This window comes from Engystomops pustulosus, chromosome 4 (genome assembly GCF_040894005.1).
Source record: "Engystomops pustulosus chromosome 4, aEngPut4.maternal, whole genome shotgun sequence".
Taxonomy (NCBI): domain Eukaryota; kingdom Metazoa; phylum Chordata; class Amphibia; order Anura; family Leptodactylidae; genus Engystomops; species Engystomops pustulosus.
In genome coordinates, this window is record NC_092414.1 from 73701417 (window position 1) to 73725500 (window position 24084).

The window sequence follows — 24084 nt, forward strand, 5'->3', positions numbered from 1 at the left end:
TTTGAAACCAATGCTGTAGCAATGACTGGGAGCGCAGAGAGAGGGGAGTATATGATCTTTATTATATTCAAAGCCTGCCAGCCATATACAAAAACAATTTCATCCTAGACAACTGCTTTAATACAGACATATTTTCGAGTAAAGCATCCAGCACATGTCTGGAGTAGCGGCAGGTCTTCTTTAATAAAGCCAACATGTCCGACAAAGTCCACTTTACTACTATGATACTGTAAAGACATCATGAAGTGTTTCTGTATTGTTTTAGTAAACTAGATGATGTATAGCAGGTACCTGTTTATGATGAAACAAATAATGTCCTTTTGTGTAGATAATTTTCACTGGACTTTTCAGATTTCCTTTTAACTTAGTAACGTTATCTGATATTGTAAATCTATATACAATGTTTATACGAATTAACAATGTATTCTTGTCTTTTAGGAAGCAAAACCAGAGATGGAGTCGTACAAGGAGTGGCTTCAGGTCAGTGCCTGCATTGTTGGATAGCTGGGTTCTTAGTGCTGCTACAGAAAGCGCTAATCTGTGTGACACGGCACCTCAGGCGGTCAGGCAGCCAGCGCCGGCTCTGGTCATAATAGGATCAAAAGCTAATGGGTGACTGAGATCACTCTGGCTGAGCTAATGCAATTAATACAAGTAGCTACTGCTCATCTTCTGCATGTTTACATCTACGAGTAAAAACATGGGATGCGCATACATTCATGGTATGACATGACAGACAAACAGCTTGTTTAGTCACGTGGGGGTTTGAACATACGGAGCTCTGATGTTTCAGCCCATAATATTTGACATAAATATGGTAAAATCTTTGAGGTTTCTTGGGGAAAGATCTGTGCTAGCATTTCAGACAAATGGGTGGCTAAGCAGAAGTGACATTTATCAGTCCAGATGTCACAGATCGAGCAAACGTTAACTTGACATTTAATCAATATACAGTATCCCATTCCTTCAATGATGTGTAACATGTTAAAGGGGTTCTACCACCTCCCAAGTCACCCACAAGTATATGCAGCATTGTGTAGGACATGTTATATTCTTTCAGTTTCTAAACAATCTGATTGTTATGTAAATTAGCTCTTTGATGCACCAAGATCAAGGTCATGGCTGCTTTTATTGCTGCCCAGTATTAACCAAACACAGCAAAAACCTGAGCACCATTAACCACGCTAACCTGGTGACTGAGAAGGTCATTTCCATAATCATAAGAATTTAATTTTCTCTAAAATAACAAGTCCCTGAGAAAGAGGAAAGGCATAGTAGGAAATCTGATTTCAATTGTGAGTGAGTAATAAACTTCCTTTTAATGCATAGTTATCATTTGCTACATTTGTGTTCTGGTTTATTGCTCTTTTGGGAATATAAATGTTACAGGGGCTATTCATGGAGATGATGGAGTCTTGGTTAACACAAAATAGCCCCCAATCACCTGAAGCCTTAGTGAGGTTGACATCTTGGCACTTGTTTGACCCATTTTCTTTTCCTGATCTATAGGATAATTCCACATCTCTTCACATTTTCTCTCCATCCATTAAAATAAATCATACAATCAATCTGGAGTAATCTAGGGGTTGGTCACTTACACCAACCTTTAACTGAGTAAGTATAGTGACCTAATAGGGTGACTACTATTATACTTACCCTGTAAAAGTTTATTATTCGCTACCAGGAGCCTTGGGTCTTGTGAACCCCAAGCAGACACAGGATGTCACAGAAAGTCCTGGGTCCTGCTGCTCAGGGGTCACGTGCTCCGTTGCTCCCAGCAGTGAATGACAAATTTTAAGTAAGTATAATATGGGTGACCTTATTAAGGTCTTACCTCCACCCTGTTAAAGTTTGGTGGACGTGATTCAGCACTTAAACTGTAGCAGGTGACTGCCTGTGGATATGCCCTCTTCAGTAGTCTTATTTGTGTTTTGGACAACTAGAGAAATCCCCAAGATTTCATCAGATTCAATGACGATTTTTAGATTGTAGTTTGACACAATTTGAAACCAACTTGCAACCCATGTCCTTCCTTCAATGTCCTCCACATGGAGAACATTTTGTAAAACAGTGGGGCGCATTTACTTAGAAAGTCAGAAACTTCACTAAAAGTGCTATTTCCATGTATAATGCAGGGTGCAACCGATTAATTAAGAACATGTACCAGAAATCATGAATCAATCGCTTCCCTGCACTGGCCTGACAGAGTTTACTAACTTTTTTTATGGCGCACCTTTAACATAGGGTGTGTTACAGACTTTGCATGTTTAATCAGATGCACAGTCTGACTGAGCACCGGCTTGCCTCCTAATTTGTGCAGCATTGCAAAAGGGTCGTGTGCAACAAAATAGCGGCGCAGACACTTCTTAAATAACTGTGCAAGCCGTTTTAGCCTACAAGAACATGCAAAGTCCGACAAAAGTGCGGTGCAAAGCGCTTAGTAAAAGTACCCCAATAATTGACATCAAACACATTTAAACCCTGTAATGGAAAAAATCTAAAAAAAATAATAATAATTTTTTGTTTCTAAGTAGCACATTTAGTAAATATATCTTTCTTACTGGGCATCAACTATCAGCTACAATAACATTTGACCCATAAAGCAAGTACTAAAAATAACAAGTTGAAAAGGGACCACTGTACCCGAGGTGCGTTCCCCAACTCCAATGCATAGCTGCCACTAAGATTATGCACCCGATATCCTGCATCTGTCGCTTACCCGATCAGGTCCACCCTAGTTCACGGTGCTGTACCACACCACTCCCGTATGGCGGCGTGCACTGATTGCTGTCTATGGGGGACGTATATACACCGTATTCGTCCCCCATACAGCAGTGTGAATCTAGCCAAAAATTGTAAAAAGAAATATTTTAGAAGCATATTCAATAAAAACCCAGCTTGAGAGCAGATACTGTATGTAAACAATATAAAGTTGTGACTAGCGGCTTTCATCAATTTAACTTGGGGCATTGAGACTACTTCCAACTCTAACCACTTACAATTTAGTCTGACTGTAAGCTTAAAGGTAATGAAGAAAGTGGAGCAGAGCTCTGTCACCTTGTTTCATATTGTGTTACAGATTTAGGATCGCTGCAGGCTTTGTTACATTATTTAGTTTGCTAACTTTTTAAAGCCTAATGTTTCTTTTCAGCTTGTTGCCTTAAACTTTATAAATACTATAAAAGAGTGCGGCCAAGACATCTTAAGAAAGTTACTTTAACATGGATCTAAATTACAGAACTATAGGAATTTTTTTTTCTTGGAAATACAAAACGCATTTTTAGCTGCGCAGTTTTTCATCCCAGTTTAGTTGCAGACATTTCAAAATTATGGGCAGCAGGGTAGTATAATCCCAAATTTGACTACCAATCCAGAATTCCTCCCTTCTGTGTAGATAGGTCAGTCTACATTTAATGAGGCCAACAACTGTCAAATTTCTCCTGGCAGTTCATAGAGCCCCATCTTACTTCACCCTCTGTGTCGCCTCAATTCCTTCTATTCTGATACTGACACCTGTGTATGCAGCGTGCAGAATCTCTGGTGTTTTCCTATAAGAATCTTCATCACACTGTTTTTACAGGTAGGTGGCAAGGAAAATAATCTGAAGCCCTGGAGAACATATTGAGACTCTACTCGTATTCTACTTAATACTCACTCGTATTATACTCTATTATATTATACTCTACTCACTTAAATCAGACTCACCAAAAGTTCATGGAGGGGGTTATCTTTGCAGTTGCGCCTGTTTTCTGCCTTCATCACGTCTTACAATTGTTGCATCAGCTAATTTGCACCAGATTTGTGACTTTATTAGAGATTGAGCCATCCAACTACACTTTTCACTTTAGACAACTTACTTCAGATTTATCATGTGACTCCAGATGCAGTAGCTTGCGACCATATATTTGTCCCCATAGATGGCAATGGGCTCTAGTATGGCACTGTACCGCACCATACACAGGGAAACATGTTTTATCTTTCCCCGTTTGCACGGCCATGCGCCGTGCATCACAATGGAGAGGGAAGCAGTGTGCAGCGTTCATCCTTTCTCCACTCCAGGATGCGACCCGTAGCTGGGAGGGGATATGTACATGTTAATGTACCCTTACACTTATTAGAGCCTACTGTCAATTTTTACCACCAAAGCCCCAAGTTTACCTATTCTCATTATTCCCAACAGTGGCTGAGAAGACCAAAGAGCAGGCATCTCAGCTTGGCGGAGCTGTCATTTCAGGAGCTGGGAACATTGCAGCAGCCACTGGCCTAGTAAAGAAGGATGAATTCCCAACAGATATAAAGGTGAGATATTAATAACTTTTAACTTTTGTATGACCTACTGGGTGACTTTTTATTCTACTGGAGTAATGTGCTGACACAGATGGATAATACATGTGATTTAACTTATTTTGATGCTTGTTTATTGTCATCACAAAATATAGAAACCTGCAAATTACCACTCATATAATTCCATGAAAAATTTCAATTGCACAACTTCAGGTATACTAAACATTATCACAAGACAGTCTGCTCCAATGTCTGTACAACTGATATTCCCGCAGCCAGACATTAGAGAATCTAGTGGAGGAAAAATAACACTCAACATTCATTTACAGTAATAGTACTATGTTCAATAGATAGGCTAGAAGAGATAAGTAGATATACATATTTAAGTTTCAACTAAATTATTAATGATAAGAACTCTTGTTTCTTTTAATTTGGTACTGACCCAATGTAACTACTAAACCATTAGTGCAGAGGTTTCTGCTGGAGTGTATTGTACTTACCCTGGTAAAGTTAAAATTAAAGTTAAATAAGAAATTGAATCCAACAGTAATTCCACATCCATACTACTGGTATAAGAAACAAGACAAAATGACTGATTTCTGGTTTGTTTTATGCTAAGGTTGAATCGTGAGCAATAATCTGCAGCAATTAAGTGACATGCCGCAGAAAATTCTGTTTTGGCTGCTGATTTTCTCTGCAATGTGTGTATGGGATTTTCATTAATCCACACACACTACACTGCGGCTGTATGAGGGCTCTTTCACACTTGTGTGATTCAGTGTTTCCCATGGGTTTTATCTCGTTTGTGGGTTTTTTCACTGATCCATGTTTGTGCTTTTTCTCTCACATACGGTCCATGGACTTCCATAGAACTTAATGCTTCTGTCTGTAAAAAGGAACTAAGGACAGCAAACGGATGCTGTCTGCTTTTCTCTCAGGTGATGCTAGACAAACTGTTGTTTTGCCCCTTAATTTTAGCCAAGCATTCATGGACATGAAAAGAATCGGACACTGATACAACTCATGGATAACACGGACAGGCAATGAATGCAATGCAATACACAGGGACATATATAAGGGAAACTGACAGAAGAGAGAAAGATTATAACTGATACAGTCTCAGCTTCTGGGGGAATTAATAATAATGAAAAGTGTGAATCTAATACAGTATACAGTTGAGTTGTACACCCATGTTAGAGATTTTTATCTAGGGCTTAACCACCCTTACTTCATGTTGTAAAGGTGACTTTCAAATTAACTCTTTTTATGGCCAAAAATGGCTCCCTGGTACCAGGATGAGAACAAACCTCTACACACATTAGTCTCTAGTCTATGTAGAAAATGTCCCCCGTTTATTAGTGCACAGTTGCATATATATAAGACAGAAACAAAGGGGCGTGACAAGGAGATAGAATACTGTAATGCTATTGGCCATAATGAATTTAAAAGGACATTCTCTGAAAAGGTTAATAAATCATGCACTGTCTTCCCAGGCCTTGTTTCTCAGACAAATTGCCCTTGTGTTTGCTCTGTTAAGTTATAACATGGCCTCACGAGGCAGAGAAACTTCAGACAGATAAGCGCTGAAAATGAAAACACAGAAATTTCACACTTTCACAAAGGATGGAGTTTGAAGCATGACATTTAACTATATAGCTATAGAGTGGGCAATATAACCCCCCCCCCCCCAGGTCAGACCTAAAATGGCTTCTGTTTAGTTATCTTGGGTCAAGATGGCCGCTGTAGAGGAATATATCATTAACACCCAGGTCAAACTTTCATTCTTAAAACACCTTTCTTTGGAAGAGTTTTCTTAGAACATTCCTTGAAAGATCTGATTACATGTTCATGTACAACTATAATGGCCAATGTCAACTAAAATGTCTCCACAAAACAATCAAGGCAATCACTATTACACTTGATGTCACCCATCAGCCTTTCTCCATCTAATGTACATGCCCACCTTACCATGTAGCTAGAACATCAAATGTTTTTTGCCTTTTGTTATGCAATGTCTGTGAAGAACACTTGTTACAGAGCTCTCGGGTGTTATTTAGGGTAGCAGAAAAGGTAATGGATATTAATAAGAGCATACAGACAGGAGGGCAATCTGTAGGAGATACAAGCTTGCTGCAGCAAGAAGAAGGATCTTGGAGTCCGCACGCTCCTCAGACAATGCAGGGACTGCTTCCAGCTTAGCTTATAAATAGCAACAGCTGAGAAAATGAGGCCACAGCTTATACTGCCAGGATGAGAACAAGCACTGACGGAAGGCTGCATGCCGAGCTGGGGAATGATTGGTGGGAGTAAGCTTGCCCCCCTCACCCAAAGTCTCCTCTTGATCCTATAAATCCCTCTGTTCATATGACCCACAGACAGCTATGAGTGGCCCTCTCCTCTGCTCTTGCAGATTACACTCAGAATACAGGCTCATTCCCCAGTTTTACACGACTGATTTGTTTTACCTGATGTATTATTTTTTGTATACAGAGGCGTAGCATGGTGCTGTGACTCTCAGCAGCCCGGCTTTATGGGGAGATTATTTTCTATGTAACTGGAGCACAGTATTGGTGCTATACATAACATTAGACTAATTATTTGATTTATCTAATATGCATAGTACAGAGACAGGGGGGCTTTCGTTCTTCAGTGGGGTAAATTAAGATATAATAATTCCCAGCTAGAAGGGAAATCAGCTAAAGAGTTACCATTCCTAGTAATACAAAAGGCCTGTTGTAAAATAAGAAAAATGGAAACGGAATGTATTATACATGAACACTGCAGTATTCTGATGAGTATTTTGCATTAGCCCAAATTCACACTACCAAATATAGGGGATGTAAGCTAGATCTGGCTATATATTATCTACTATATATTTATGCATCTATAAATCTATCATCTATCTATAAATCTATATAATCTTTCATATTTATCTTCTATCATCAGTCTATCTCCTATAAAATTCTCCTACAGTCCCATATTACAGATACTTATCATACTACTGTGTGTAACTACAAAGTGTTATTATTGTGCAGGGCTAAAGGAGTCTCTTATTGACTGTGACCGTTCATAAAATAGTTTTATTTCGGGGTCCCACTTTTAGTTTTGCCCACAGCACCACTTTGTCTAAAACCGTCCCTGAGCATATGACATCTTTCCTTCCAGTATTTAGAAATAAATTAGAGAGAGAGTTGCATTTTACCTATAAAAAAAACCCGCAAGAAATTTTACCATTGGATATATCCTACTGTTTGACAACAAACAGTAAGGAACCCATCCAATTATTCCAAACCTAATATAAAATTCTACAAGATTTAACGGCTGTATACACCAGACAAAACTCAAAACATTAGAACAATCAAGGTGCTGTTAAGAAGAATAAAACTTAACTTTTAATATTAATGATTAAAGGGAACCTGTCACCAGGGACCTCATTTTCACTAGAGACAGGTTGCAGAAGCTTATTAAACCTACATTGCAAATCTGCCTTTCTACCTTTTCTAAGCATTTGCATTACAATATAATTGTGTATTATAACTTACCATGCACCCTCACAAAATCCCGGGGTAGTCACAGGGGCTGGACTTTGGTTTGGATGCATTTCAAAAACAACATGTGCCTTGTCTGTGTTACTCACTCCTCAGAGATTGGCCCCCACCTTTGTGCTCCTGTACAGCCCCTCCTCCTGCTCCTTCAAAGAGGTCACAGCCTGGTCAGCCTGATATCACTGGGGGAGGGACAAGCACAAAGATGGAGGCAGCCTGCAGCTCAGATAAGTCACATGTTGTTTTTTGAAATGCATCCAAACTAAAGCCCAACCCCTGTGACTACCCCAGGATTTTGTCAGGATGCAAGAGTAAGTTATAACACACAATTATATTGTAATGAAAATGCTTAGAAAAGGCAGAGAGGCATTTTTGCACTGCAGGTGTCATGGGCTTTTACAATCTGTCTTTAGTGAAAATGAGGTCCCTGGTGACAGGTTACCTTTAAAAAATGCTCCAAAGTTGATATGAGGTTGCAGGACTGATAAACGTCACAGGACATCAGGATATATTACTCTACAACACCCTTAACTGACAAACTGTCTCCTGACAACCCCAATGAATCCCCTTCTTACAAGGGCAGTACCAGCACTGTCCCATTTGTGAAGTTAGTTGCCCTATCAAAAATATGCATCGGTTATCAGTCCTGCAACCTCATATCTACGTTGGCTCAGCTAATACTTCTGCAACCATGGACAACTGGTAAGATCCAACCATTTACACTGTTTATTTGCATTTACTCTCGACACTTAGTTGCGGATTTGACCCTTGGAGTTACTGTATATCTCTGATTGGAGCTTATTTGAGGAGTAATTTTAAATCATTAATATTAAAAGTTACGTTTTTTTCTTCTTGACAGCACCTAAATTGTATGGATACATTTATAACTTACAGGTGTCAGGATCAGTGGTAGTGGATCCTCTGTACCACCGCCGACAATAACTTAGACTCTACTCCCAGGTGTCGGTTTAAGTGGCACCCGGTTTTCACCAGAGCCCGCCGCAAAGCAGGTTGGACTTGCTGTGGCGAGGTACCACCAGGTCGTTCCACAGGCATGACTTTGCCAGTGGTGGCGGCCAAGGCAAAGTGCAAATTGTGACACAGAATCGTGGACAGTGACAGGGAGGAGGTCAGGACAGGTTGCACAGAATCGGAGTCAGAAGCAAGGCAAAAGGTCAAGGCAGGAAGCGGAGGAGCGAAGTCAGGAACCTAACCCAGGGTCACAACGGGAATTCAGCAAACAGTCGCAAGGCATAGGAATAAAGCTTTCTATAAGGTTATGAGGCACAAAGATCCGTCAGGGGACACAGGAAGGGGCTGGCCATTTAACAGAATTGGCAGCCGGTAAGGGCGAATTACTGGCGCACTGGCCCTTAGAATTTTACAGAGCTGACGGGCGCGCCGTAGGAGGCGGGGACGCGTGCGCTGAGCCGCTGAGGATGCCGCTGGAAACTGGCAAGGTAAATTAGACAGAGGGGCACACAGAGGCACATGCTGCGCCTGCGACCTGAGACATGGTTCTCAGGGGCACCCATGACAGCAGGATTTAAAAATATCACAGAGATTGCACATATCAGAAAAATATTGCATCTCCACTCCAGGCTCTGGCATAGAAAAAGAGGCATCAATTAACATAGTGTGAAAAAGCTATTAATATTGTGACAGATTTATTAAAAAACCTCTTAATAAAATGTCTGAAATTATAGCAAAAATGATACCAATTATAACAAATGTGGAGCAAGTGGACAACATTTATAAAATAAGCTTTTTATGCACAAGTACAGGCAGTCGACGGGTTACATACAAGATAGGGTCTGTAGGTTTGTTCTTAAGTTGAATTTGTATGTAAGTCGGAACTGTATATTTTATCATTGTAATCCCAGCCAGAACTTTTTTGGTCTCTGTGACAATTGGATTTTAAAAATGTTGGGTCGTCATAAGAATCAGGATTAACACTAAAGCTTCATTACAGACACATTTGATAACTGTTACAGCTGATCATTGTAGCCTAGGACTAAAGTACAATAAATTACCAATATCGAGAGGTCCGTTTGTAACTAGGGGTCGTATGTATGTCGAGTGTTCTTAAGTAGGGGACTGCCTGTATATTAAAGTGTAATTTACCAAAAAATTGCTTTTGGGCATTTATCTATAATGTCGCAGGGTCTGTGTTTTTGGCACACAAATCGTGCTATAATTCACACAGGGATGATTTTGGCACAGGGGCTAATGAATCTTGCAAGATATTGAGGCGCAAAAGGCACACTGAGGCAAGACACTGGCCACTAAAACTGCGTGGCTGTGCAAAGATTCAGAGTAGTTTTTGGCTTCTTCATGACTTATGACCAAAAATGGTTCCGCATTTCATTCAGTCTGGCTTAAAATGACTATACGATATTAGACTTGTTTCACATCACATTCTTTTTTTTCCAATGTAAGGATATGACAGGAGGATTCCCAACAAATCTGTACAAAGGGGGACTACAATGTATCCTACTGTATGCTCATACAGTGAGATACATCTTCCAGTTCAGCTCCTACCCCCTGAAAATGGGAAGAGGAGCGAAAATTGGTAGCTGCCAATGTTATGGTTGTCTGTCCATGTTTACATATCCAGGGAAACACCAATAGTATGGGGGTCATTTACTAAGGGCCCAATTTGCTTTTTCCCGACGTGTTACCCGAATATTTCTGATTTGCGCCGATTGTATTGAATTGCCCCGGGATTTTGGTGCACTCGATCGGATTGTGGTGCATCGGCGCCGGCAAGCATGCGACGGAAATCGGGGGCGTGGCCGAAAGAAAACCCGACGGATTCGGAAAAACCGCCGCATTTAAAAAAAAAAATTGTGTCGCGAAAATTTTCACTCACCTTCATCCAGGATAGGCCGGTGTATTTCGAGGCATTCCAGCGGACTTCAGCGCAGCAGCGCCACCTGGTGGACGGCGGAGGAACTACCATCATAAATCCCGGCCCGAATCCAGCACAGAGAACGCGCCGCTGGATCACGAATGGGCCGGGTAAGTAAATCTGCAACTATATGTTCAGCTAAGGCTGTGGACGGATGCCCTACAGTTACATCTGTCCCCTCTCATGACTCTCTCAATCAGGATAGAAAGATGCAACCTGCTGTTTTTTTCATATAGTGTCTCCAGGATGCAATGTATATTTTGTAGACAGAGGCAAAAATGATGCCACCACCTGCCAGTATACATCTATGGATATGTTTACTGTGTACATCAGGACCTTTCCATGTGTACATACTAAACATGCAAAAATCGTCATATGTTTTTGCAATGTGATACATCATTTTGTTTGAACTCATCAAAATCCAATATCTTCTAGATATGAACATATCCCACAGGATAACACCACATCATCTTTTTAAAAGAACTTTAAAAGCCAAAAAATGTGTCAGTGAAAAATGACTCTCTAGCCTCCCGATCAATAAAATAATATTAAGTTGGAAAGTGATATATCATGAAGTGATTTGTGGTGGATAACTAGAATTTAATATCTATATATATATATAAATCTGCCATTTATAAATATTGAATGGGGGTCACAGCTACTGATTAAGAACATTACATCTGTTTGAAACAAGTTGGCTTTTTTACTGCATGTCACTTTGAAAATTTTAAAGGGCTATTCCCATTTTGCCAAATAAATGTTACTGTTTGAATAATGAAAAGTTATACAATTTTCCAATATACTTTCTGTATCAATTCCTCACAATTTTCCCAGATCTCTGCTTGCTGTCCTTCTATAGAAAGCTTTTATCTTAATTTCCCATGGGCAGAAATTTGACCATGGTCACACAGGTGCACGGCTCGTTAGTATCACAGAGTAATCAGAGCAGTGATATAACGAGCCGTGCACCTGTGGGACCTTGGAAAGATTTCTGTCCACTGGTAGTAAACATTGAAGCTTTCTATGGCAGAACAGGAAGCAGAGATCTGGAAAAACTGTCAGGAATTGATACAGAAAGTATATTGAAAAATTGTATAACTTTTCATTATTCAAACTATAACATTTATTTGCTGAAATGGGAACACCCCTGTAATGTATTGCCAGTAAACTTAAAGTGTCTGCAGTTCGACTGGTTCATTCAACTCTTTTCATTGGGTCACAGCTACTCTAAAATATGCCGGACATCCCATATAGCATAGTCTCTTACGATGAGCATACAGAAGATATCTACACAATAATCATGCTTGTGCTAAAATAGGTGGAAAGGGGCTCAATTGTGAGCTGGGTTTATGCTAGAAATATGATTAAAAGGTGTCTGCCATCTGTCTAAAACCGTTCACAAATAATGCACCATAAATCCTTATGATATGCCCATGAAGAGAATAAGGCTATGTTGTTTAGAAACCCTAATGTTTTTGTGTTGAATGCTAATCTCTATGGGTTACATTCTATAATGTCTTCACAAGTTATTACTTCTTTCCCTCAAATAAAAGATTTCTAACCCTGACCACCTTTTGTTCTTAAATGAACACAGAAGCTTTGTGGTTTGGAAATACTTTGCAATAAAAAGACTGGCTAGGAGACTGGAAAGGTAGTAGATAATGAAGGAAATTTACCAATGGATTTCAAAGAACTGCTCTTTTTAATACATTTGCAAAAGAGAATAAATCATTTGTATCATATCATGTTTCTAATTATAACTAAAATAGGCTTATATTACATAACACATTAATGCTGCCATGTTGGTGCTGTTAATATTGGATGCCATAGGTTCAGGGTAAATTCTGAATGTTTGGGTTAATATATACTATCCCTTGTGGACTAATGGTTTATTCAGATATCAAAAGAGACAACATATATTCGAAGGGTAAATGGTGAAAAGGTTGGTGAGTGGTTAGTACATGTTTTTCCATCTTTGGTGGTCCAGGCTGGTGAAAATATTAATAATTAGTGAAGAATTGAAAGCCATATCTTCTCAAGTCCTGAATATTTAGAAATATGATGCAGCCTGTGTTGTGTGCAGGAGCTGGCCCTCCTTCCTACTGGAATCTTATTTCATTCTGATTATGAATTGTCAATGCAGTAGAATCAGTGCATTAGTGATTGGTCATGATAACATTACTAGTTTTCCACTGAAGACCCCCACTGGACCATGACATGACCGGCCCACCATGATTTTTCTCTGTAGCGTCAAAGAGCAATCTGTGTCAATTTCCTTATATTCAGAGCATCCACCATCGGTAACTGTTGCAATAAATTTTTCCTGCAAGACATAAACTTGGAACAATATTTGTAAAACATTTAATGAATATTTTATGTTTCAATACTGTAGTTAATAACCCCCACCGCTTCTACAACTTTATTTATTATGCCTATTAAGCCCTTGGTAAATACTACTGCCAACTAGCCATATTGTAGCTCATCTGGAGAATCAAGTAATTGTATTAGCTAAATAACAGTGCCGGATTCTGTATAAATTATTAAGTACATATAATGCACCCTGACAAATTTGATGTGCACGTAGTAGCTGTATGTATTCACAGTGTTGCCTATAATGGCACCGAGCAGGAAGAGCTGATAATTGATTTTCAGCACATAATAACAGGATTCTTAATTGAAATGCTTTTGTCTCGCTCTCCAAATTTACAGATTCAGCAAACATGATTAATGCATTCACAGTTTAGGTACCAGAGGAGCAGGTACTGCAGTGACAAGTGAGATATAAATGTGACTGCTTCCACACCATGGTGACTAAAGCAGGATCTTAGATCACACTGTGGTTACTTGGCAGTAAATGTGCTTTGACCAATTCTTTTATCTCTCCCTGGTCCCTGTGGACTGCCCTCTACCTTATGTTCCAGTGATAGACACAGTTGCGATTCTCAGCTTTCACTGTAAAGAGGTCATTCCTAATCTAAAAATCTGAGAGTCTATCAGCAAAGCTAGTATTTCAGGAGTGCAGTGCCTCTATATTGTGTAGTAGATCAATAAATGTAAAGCTCACAATCATTGGCAATTTTTTAGTCGCTGAATCGTCAACCAGTATGCATGAAAGTGAGAAAAAGCAAGCTATTGCTAGAGGTCTAGATGTCAGTACTGTAAAGCTGGTGTTTAATAACAAGTAGCACCTTTTGCAATTGACATAAAGATAAGAAGCAGAATGAAAATACAAGCCTACATTCTGACTCCATAGATGGGTCCAATCAGAACCAATCATTTTTAGTAACAGTGTAACAATCTGATAGCTGATGTTGAGGGTCATTAAAAGAGTTATCCAGTATAAGAAAAATATAGTTGTTTTCTTCCAAAAAAAAAAGCACCACACCTGTCCACAGGTTGCATCGGTTACTGCAGCTCAGCTTTAGTGATGAACTGAAGGGTCGGGTTCTGATTTGGCGAGTTAGGCCGGCCTGCACATAGACCAGTGCGTGTGCCTACATGACATTGGCAATTAAATTCATTTAAATGCCGTAATATACAGTGCGTAGAGAAAGTATTCAGACCCCTTTAAATTTTTCACTCTTTGTTTCATTGTAGCCAATTGGTAAGATCAAAAAAGTAATTTTCTTGCCCAGTACATTCTGCACCTAGTTTAAAAAAATAGCTATTTTTGCTAATTTATAACAAGAAAAACTGAAAATATCACATGGTCATAAGTATTCAGACCCTTTGCTGTGATGAGCACATGGGAATCATGAGGTCAAAGGAACTGCCCAAGGAGCTCAGAGACAGAATTGTGGCAAGGCAAGGATCTGAACAAGGTTAAAAAAGAATTTATTCAGCTCTCAAGGTTCCTAAGAGCACAGTAGCCTCCATAATCCTCAAATGGAAGAATTTTGGGACAACCACAACTCTTCCTGGACCTGGCCGCCCAGTCAAACTAAGCAATCATGGGAGAAGAGCCTTAGTGAGAGAGATAAAGAAAAGCCCACTGTGGCTGAGTTTGAGGGAGATGAGAGAAAGTTCCACAAAGTCAATTATCACTGCAGCCCTCTACTAGTTTGGACTTTTGGCTTTAAGGAGTGTGGTGACAGAAGCCTCTTCTCATTGAAAGACATATGAAAGCCTGCATACAGTTTGCAAAAGAACACATGAATGACTCCCAGAATATGAGAAATAAGATTCTCTGGTCTGATGAGACGAAAATTGAACTTTTTGGTTGTGATATATGTGGAGAAAACCAAGCACTGCTCATCACCTGCCAAATTAAATCCCAACACTGAAACATCCTCTTATGGGGGTGTTTTGCAACAGAGGGGACAGGACGACTGGTTGCAATTGAAGGAAAGATTAATGCGACCAGGTACAGAGATATCCTGGCTGAAAACCTCTTGCAGAGTGCTCTGGACCCCAGACTGGGCCAAAGGTTCAACTCCAAACAAGCCAATGACCCTAAGCACATTCTTAAAATAACAAAGCAGTGGTTTCAGAACAACTCTATGATCATTCTTGACTGGCCCAGCCCTTACTTAAACCCAATGGAGCATCTCTGGAGAATTGAATATGGATGTCCACCAATCCACCTTGAGGAAACTGAGGAGGATCTGAAAGGAAAAATGGCAGAGGATCCCCAAATCCAGGAGTAAAAAACTTGTGGCATCATTCCCATGGCTGTACTAGCTCAAAAGCTGCTTCTACTCAATACTGAGCAAAGGGGCTGAATACTTATAACCATGTGATATTTCAGTTTTTCTTGTTTAATAAATTAGGAAAAATATCTTCATTTCTGTTTTTTCTGTCAAGATGGGGTGCAGAGTGTACATTAATGAGCAAAAAAAGAGCTTTTTTGATCTTGCCTATTTGCTGCAATGAAACAAAGAATGCGAAATTTAAAGAGGCCTAAATAAATGCAGACGATGCATGCGCAAGAACATGTAAATGACGCCAGCGGCTGTGCCAGTGGCATTTTTAGGGTTAACAGCTCTGACTTCTGTCAGCACAGATTGCAGATGTTATCAGTAGGGGTGAGCCCAAACGCAGAACTTCTGGCTGAAGCATGTTTACGGGGACTGAATTGTTTGGCACGGAATATTGTGGGTCGGGTCTGCTCAACTTTACACATAAACCATTGACAGGTTTGGTGTTGTTTTTAGAATTAAGCAGCCATAAAGAATTTTCTTTGTATTTATACATTTTAACATAATGGGGCAGATTTACTTACCTGGCCCATTCTCAATCCTGCGGCGCGTTCTCTGCGCTGGATTCTGGTCCGGCCGGGATTTGTTAAGGTAGTTCCTCCGCCGTCCACCAGGTGGTGCTGCTGCGCTGAAAAGCATCAGAACGCGATGGAGTTCACCGAGCCGGGCTGAGTGTAGGTAAGTGCAAGCTCCGCGACAGATTTTTTTTTAAATGCGGTGGTTTATCCGAATCCGTCGGGTTTTCGTTCGGCCACGATTTCCGTCGCGTGCATACCAGCGCCGATGCGCCACAATCCGATCGCGTGCGCCAAAATCCCGGGGCAATTCAGGGGAAATCGGCTCAAATTGGAAATATTCGGGTAACACGTCGGGAAAACGAGAATCGGTCCCTTAGTAAATGACCCCCAATATATACAACATCCAGCCTTTTGACATTCAAGCAGATATAGAAGAAGGCCTGATCTGTTATTTATTTACTCTTTTAACCCGAGAGAAAGGAAATTGCTGCAGAAGTCTAAGTAATATCTTGTAAAGAGAGATGATAAAATATCAAATAAGACCTGCTGGGTGACCTTTAAAAGGGGTTCACCACCAAAATGTTAGGCTCTAACTTGATGATCGGTGGAAGTCTCTGTGATGAGACCCCCACAGATCACGAGAACGGAGGGTCCGACAGGTCTAAGGTACCTCTGCTAGACCCCTCGTCGCTCCCTGAGATGAATGGAGCAGAGGGCTGTGCATGTCCGTTCTGTTCCATTCATCTCAATGTAGCTGACGGAGACTTCTGAGCACATTCTCATAATCTGTGGGGGTCTGATCACTGAGACCCCCACTGATCAGCAAATTAGGCTCTGTCCTGTGGAAATTACTTTTCGAAGATATGCAGATTCAGTGGTGATCAGGCTTATATACATAAATACACACTTTAAAGACAGGTTGTTTCCAGAAAAATGTTAGGTACACTTAAGTTTTTATGTTTATGCTATTTCTATATCCTGAAACTGGACAATTTTTTAGGGTTTTTCTATTCAAATGTCACCTTATTTACACCACAGACTGGATAACAATAAAAGATAACAACACAATTGCCTCAACTACTGAAATGGATGCTGCACAAAGCCGGTCCAAAAAAACTCTACAGAGAAATCAATGAATTAGCTCCAGAAAACTGCTGCCTATGGCCATGATACTGCTGAAGCAAATCACTAAATTTGGTTTGTAGAACTATAGAAAAAGATTATAAAAAGAGGTATATTTATAATAACAAATATGAAAAAATGTCACCAGCAGTGACCCTTTTGTGGCGCAGCTGCACAAGTCATCATGCAACCAAAATTTCTGCACTGAAATGGCCGTTGCGAGGCTCAGTTGGAAAGTTGAAATGTGTGACACGTGCTGTGTTAAAGGTGCACCGAAAAAAATGTGGTGCACTCTGTCCGGGCAGTACAGAGAGTGGCAAATTCATTAAAAAACGGCGCCAGTAATCCTGAATCTAGAGAACTCTGCACTATACACAGGAAAACTGCAAATAGTACAGACTGCACTGTTCTTAGTAAATGTGCCCCTATGTCTATTTCATCACATGAAGCACACAAAGGTGTAGTGATGGTGAGCATGTTCTCTAAGTAGCAGCATGACTTTTATTTCATATTAAAGATATCTGATGTTCATATCCAGATGAGATCGTACCTGATGTTTTCTGTATAATCAGAGCTCTAGAAAAATGTTATTGTTGACTGTCATTACTAACTACTGCTTCTGTATTTTTAGCCTGAAGAAGAGGGCCAGGAAGCTTTGGAAGAACCTGCTGCTGAACCACTGCTGGAGCCAGAAGGGGAGAACTATGAGGAAGCCCCCCAGGTGAGATATCTCAGACTTAGTAAAAACTAAGTCTTTATTGTCATACTGTATTACTATCTTGAGCATAAAGAGTGCTTATATAGTTTATAGGTGTATTATCTATATGTGAGTTATCATCTACATGAATAAAACTGTGACATGGCGTCACAGGAAGTAGGTGCAGCGCTCACCAAAATGCTGTGTCCACATCAAACTGCTACAGCTCCCACTTCCCAGGCCTGTGACATCATATCCACTCGTCACTTGGTCCCATATGCAGCTAAAGATAGGTGATCAAGAAAAGAGTATTGTAGTACCTCTTTAATATATGTGTACGAAACCATTAGTGATCCACAGTGGGAATACGGAAGCCACTATTTCCAAGACCCTCCATTCCCTGAAATTAACTTATTGAAAGGAGAAGGCACGAACACAGATGTAGTATCAAAAAAGATTGTCAGAAAGTTACCAGTAGGCAATCTTTACATAAAAATGGAAAGTAATTGAAATACAAAGTGACAATATAACCCATGTTATTAGTGGACCTCCACATGGGAAAAAAGCATAACACAGTCCCCACTGAAACAATTGATGTCCAGGTATGGATATTCCGGGTCCTCATAAAGAAAGCATAGTCTGCCTAAAAGATGAGTGTTGTGAGCAATTACCTCTCCTTATTAACTCAACACACCAATAATATTAATTCAAATTAATTTGTTTTAAAGAAAAAAAAACCTAAAATATGCAAAAAATGGCTTGATGTCAAGTCAAAAACTGAGCAACTTACTTTAGAAAGAAAAGAAAATTCACAAACAGAGACTTCTGTAAGGTGAGATGACCATGTGGCTAAGAATTTACAGACATTTGGGGTGATATACTATGCCTTCTCTGCCAGTTTTAAAGCCCCATCTCTGCCCGCTTTAAAGAGGACCTGTCACCCCCAAAAAGACCCCCACCAAACATGCCCCCCATAATCCTCTTCCCAGCCCCTTTTCTATATACGCTAAATTTATTTTAATGTATGTTGGGAAAGTTGTTCCTAAAAGATCTGACCTCTTACCAGATAAGAGGTCAGCTCCAGGTATCTCCGGCGCTGGCAGTCAGGTTTATTCATGAGGGGGCCGGTACTCCTCTGTATAGTCTGGCCGACAATCCCCCGACACTCCTCCACCATGCCCCCTATTTCACTTCTTGCCACTGTCAGTGGGGACCTGTAAGAGAAGTTGGCAGTTTGCCAAACTGACAGCAGCTGCGGGGACCTGTAAGTGAAGCGGGGATCTGTAAGAGAAGCCAGCAGCATTGCATATATTACACAAATGCTGCCAGTTCTCCACCAGATATATCTAATGTTCGGCCGTCAGTTCGGCATGCCCGCATCACGGAGTGCTGGCAGCGATTGCTCAATATATGCAATGATGCCGGCTTCTCTTACTGAGAGCATACGAGAAGTCAAACCGAGGGGCGCGGGGAGTGTCAGCCAGACCATACAGAGGAGTGCCGTCCCCCTCATAAATAAACCTGACTGCCAGCGCAGGAGATATGTGGATCTGACCTCTTATTTGGTAAGAGGTCAGATCTTTTAGGAACAGTTCTCCCAACATACATTAAAATAAATTTAGCATATATAGAAAGGGGCTGGAGAGTGGATTATGGGGGGCATGTTTGGTGGGGGTGATAGGTCCTCTTTGAGGTATTTTGAGGCATGAGTGCCCCGGTCCGCCATATTTCTTATAGTCTGCACCGGAAAAGGAGTCGGAGAGTATAGCTGGATTTTCTGCCAAAGCCTCTTAGTAGATCCATCATGCCATGTGCCATACGGGGAGTGTGGAATATTAAGACGGACGTTCAAAACGGCCGTCTGAATCTATTTGATGCCTCATTGTGTCATTGTCTTGTGCTGTTTTTCTTTGCAAAAATATTTTGTTCCCCAAAGGTAATGTGACACTACCATCTTGATAATGACAAGCCACCTCTGTTTCTGACAAAGGATATTAAAATGTTAAAAAGTAATTTTAGCTCACCCTTCTTGGCACACGTATGTATAGTTGGTTTGATGTTCCAGCACTAACATTATTATAAAAATCTCAAAATGTATTTCATATTCATTTAAAAAATTTGAAACATGAAACACACCAAACATGAAGGGAAAACAGGGGAACATCAATCCAGTTGACGCGTTTCGGACATTTTAGCCAGACTATGACTAAGGACAATACAATGTCTAAAACATGTCAGCTGGATTGATGCTTCCTTGTTTTCCAGTCATGTTTGGTGTATGCCATGTTTAAGTTTTTTAAATGGATATGAAAAAAATTTGGGGATTTTAATATTAACGTTGGTGCTGGAACAATTGCTTTACACTTCTTCCTCTCTTTCTGTCCATAAAGAAGTATAATAGTTTCCAAATGACTATGTTGCTATATTTGACTCAAATCTTAACATATTATTGCCAAATACTGGAAAAACCCTGCCCCTCCGCCACTTGTGGAAGTAATTAGTTCAAGTAAATGAAAACTGCCTGTATGAAAAAACGATTGCCCAGTGCTTACACAAGATCCCTAACTTCTTAAATAATTGGGACATATGGCTTAGTTCGTCATATAATACTATCAATGTTTAACTATCATATATACTCGAGTATAAGCCTAGTTTTTCAGCACAAAAAAATGTGCTGAAAACCCAAATTCGGCTTATACTCAAGTAAAAAAATATATCAAAAATATATCAAAACTCACCTTTCCGGCTTCCCCCGCTGCTGGCTATGTACTGGGTCAGGGGGCTGGCTATATACTGGGGGAAAGGTGCTTGCTATATACTATGGGGCAGGGTCCGGCAGGCTATATACTGGGGAGGCTGTGACCAATGCATTCTCCACCCTCGGCTTATACTCGAGTCAATAGGTTTTCCCAGGTTTTTGTGGTAAAATTAAGGGGCCTCAGCTTATACTTGGGTCGGCTTATACTCAAGTATATATGGTATATAAGTTCTCGACGCATGATTACAATCTCTACATATCCATTTATTGTCACCAAGTTACTGTTTTCTTGGTTGTTTCTTTTTTTTTTATTTTTTATTTTTTTATTTTTTCCTTCACTTTATTGATATATTGACAATCCTTGTGATAACTATGAAAAGAAGAAACGACATCTCATTTCTTTGTAAACCATTTTTTTTATTCATGCTTTTTTGGAACAATATCCTTGGAAAATCAATAAAAATCAATGTTCAAATTTTAACATATTATAGGACTTGGAAGTTTTCAATAGTTACTGTTACGCACCTCTTAAGGTCTTAGAAGTTTGTGGAAGGACATTGGGGGCTACTGATGTAATGCACACATGCCTTGGAGATCAAAGATAAGAAAAACTTATTGATGTCAGAAAACCCCTTGAATTGCAAATAATAAATTACACTATGTGCTCCTAGATCTTTTATGTCAAAATTGGTTTATGTGTCATTAAAAAGGAAAAAGTAATTTAATCATAAGTGGAACATTTCACCGGAGCTACGGCAATTGTTTAAGTATGATTAAATGAGATTAATAATTAATCGCATCCAGGTGCAGAAACTTATGTCTGCCAATAAGTCCAGCAGAAAGTCATAGTGCAACCTCAGTGCTACCTGCTATTATCATGTACGCTAATGGCTAGACTCCTGAAATTAACCCCATTTACTAATAATTAATAATTAATAATTCCATGCTTTAAAGGAATTTTTGTGAAATATTCTACTGTTTATCAAGGTGTAAAGTCTATAAACAGAGGAATGCAAAGTTAAACAGAAAATAACCTTATTTATCATTATATCCTCCATGCACCTGAATTCTGCTCTCAGTAATAATGTACATCAGGGGCCTGAACCCACTGTGCTACTAAACAGATTTAGCTTGTGGCTACTCCTGAGGGTGTTCTCTTAGTGGTACCCGGTTTTCAACAGTTCATCCTTCTAGAATTTGCTGCAGGGGGCAACCAGTTTGCTGCCTCCAGGGGTAGTCTGTGTACCGTGACAGCTGACGTGGCAGGTCGAGAGAGATTGGGGCAGATTTACTTACCCGTCGCAATCCCGTGGTGTGTTGTCCGACGTGGATTCGGGTCCGGCGCAATTCACTAAGATCGTGCGTCCAAGTTCCTTCCTGTGTCACTGCTGCGCCGAGGTCCCCCGGAGTTCACCTGCTTCTTCCTGGTGCATGTCAGTGCTTGATCTTGCGACACAAAACCTTTGTTAAATTCCGCAGTTTGTCCGAATCAGTCGGGTTGTCCGACGACCACGCCCCCTGATTTCTGTCACGTGCAAGCCGGCGCCGATGCGCCAAAATCCGATTGCTCGCGCCAAAGTCCCGGAGCAATTCGCAGCAAAACGGAAATATTCTGAAAACCCGACAAAAGTGCGGCGTTCGGACCCTTAGCAAAGGAGCCCCAGTGTGATGCACAGTACCAAAAGGATAGGCAAAGATTTGGGCAGTGTACAAACTGAAGTCAGAGCAGGCAGAGCTTTTTCAGAAATCCAAACAGAAGTCAGAACATGCTCAGTAGGTTCTGATTCAGGTTAAAAGACAGAGGTCAAATTCAAATTCATGGACATCTCTATATGCGACATTTGTCATCTCGCTCTACTTTACACATCAGCCTGCATATGCCAGATTTATCAAGTGAATCCAGATGTGGTTGACAGACTTAATAAGAATGACTATTAAAGTCCTATATTTAGGCAGAAATCCGCTCTAGTCCCCTCGAGTAGTAGGAAAATTTTTCACAGAAATGTATGGCATTTGTATGACTTTCCGCTCAGACTTTAACAGATACGTAACATTCATCAAGCAGTCTAAGCTACTATGAAAAATCGATATGCAAAAAGCTCTTCAGTTACTCTGACCCATGGTACCAGACCAATTGTAAATGCCCCCTGTAAGTACTATTGGCTGTGCAGAAAACAGTGTTCCTATACAGATTATGCAGTTGTTATGCAGTCAGCAGGTGCCCTGGAACACAGCTAGTACTAAGGAGACTGGTGCCAATAGCAGGGGTTCCCACTGGAACCAGCATCAGAAGTTATGTAAATACTTACCCGTCCCATCACGATCCCCGCCGTGCGTTGTCCGGCGAGGATTTGGGTCTGCCGCGTGTCCAATTTCCTGCATCTGTCGCTTCCCCCGCTGAGGTCCGCCGGAGTTCATCTTCATCCCGGTGCATGTGAATCCTGATCTTGCGACACAACTTGCTTTTTAACCCCTTAACGACTTGGCCTTTTTTAGTTTTTTCACTTCCATTTTTCACTCACCACCTTCAAAAATCTATAACTTTTTTATTTTTCCACATAAAGAGCTGTGTTATGGCTTATTTACTGCGTAACAAATTGTACTTCATAGTGACGGTATTTAATATTCTATGGCGTGTACTGGGAAGCGGGAAAAAAATTCCAAATGCAGTGAAAATGGTGAAAAACCACATTTGTGACGTTTTCTTGTGGGCTTGGATTTTACAGCTTTTACTCTGTGTCCCAAATGAAAGGTCTACTTTATTCTTTGGGTCGGTACGATCACGTGGATACCAAATTTGTATAGGTTTTATAATGTTTTCATACATTTAAAAAAATTAAAACTTCCTGTACAAAATATTTTTTTTTATTTTGCCATCTTCTGGGGCCAATAACTTTTTCATACTTTGGTGTACAGAGCTGTGGATAGTGTCATTTTTTGTGAATTTTGATGACGTTTTCATTACTATAATTTTTGGGACTGTGCGACCTTTTGATCACTTTTTATTAATTTTTTTATATTTTTCAAAATGGCAAAAAAATGCCATTTTCGACTTTGGACGCTATTTTCCGTTACGGGGTTAAACATAGTGAAAAAACATTATCATATTTTGATAGATCGGGCATTTTCGGACGCGGCAATACCTAATGTGTTTATGATTTTTACTGTTTATTTATTTTTATATCAGTTCTAGGGAAAGGGGGGTGATTTGAATTTTTAGGTTTTTTTATTATAATTTTTTTTTTTTAAACTTTTTTTTATTTTTACTTTTACTATTTTTCAGACTCCCTAAGGTACTCTAACCCTAGGTAGTCTGATCGATCCTATCATATACTGCCATACTACAGTATGGCAGTATATGGGGATTTTACTCCCCATGCATTACAATGTATAATTAGCACATTGTAATGCATGGGTTAACGAAGTAGCCTCGGGTGTTCGGAACACCCGAGATTACCATGGCGACGGATCGCCGCTCCCCGTGACGTCATCGGGGAGCAGCGATCCACGACAAGATGGCGGCGCCCATGCGGCGCCATCTCTTTGAAGCCG

The 24084-nt window shown here is 40.2% G+C and overlaps 1 protein-coding gene across 1 annotated transcript in view; it reads left to right on the top strand.

Moving 5' to 3' along the window:
• Positions 1 to 24084, top strand: part of SNCB (synuclein beta) — a 44119-nt gene that overhangs the window by 14112 nt on the left and 5923 nt on the right. The window contains exons 4-6 of the mRNA XM_072146250.1: positions 439 to 480; positions 4181 to 4299; positions 17709 to 17798. Of these exons, the coding sequence (XP_072002351.1) occupies positions 439 to 480; positions 4181 to 4299; positions 17709 to 17798 (251 nt within the window). The remainder of the gene's footprint in view (positions 1 to 438; positions 481 to 4180; positions 4300 to 17708; positions 17799 to 24084) is intronic.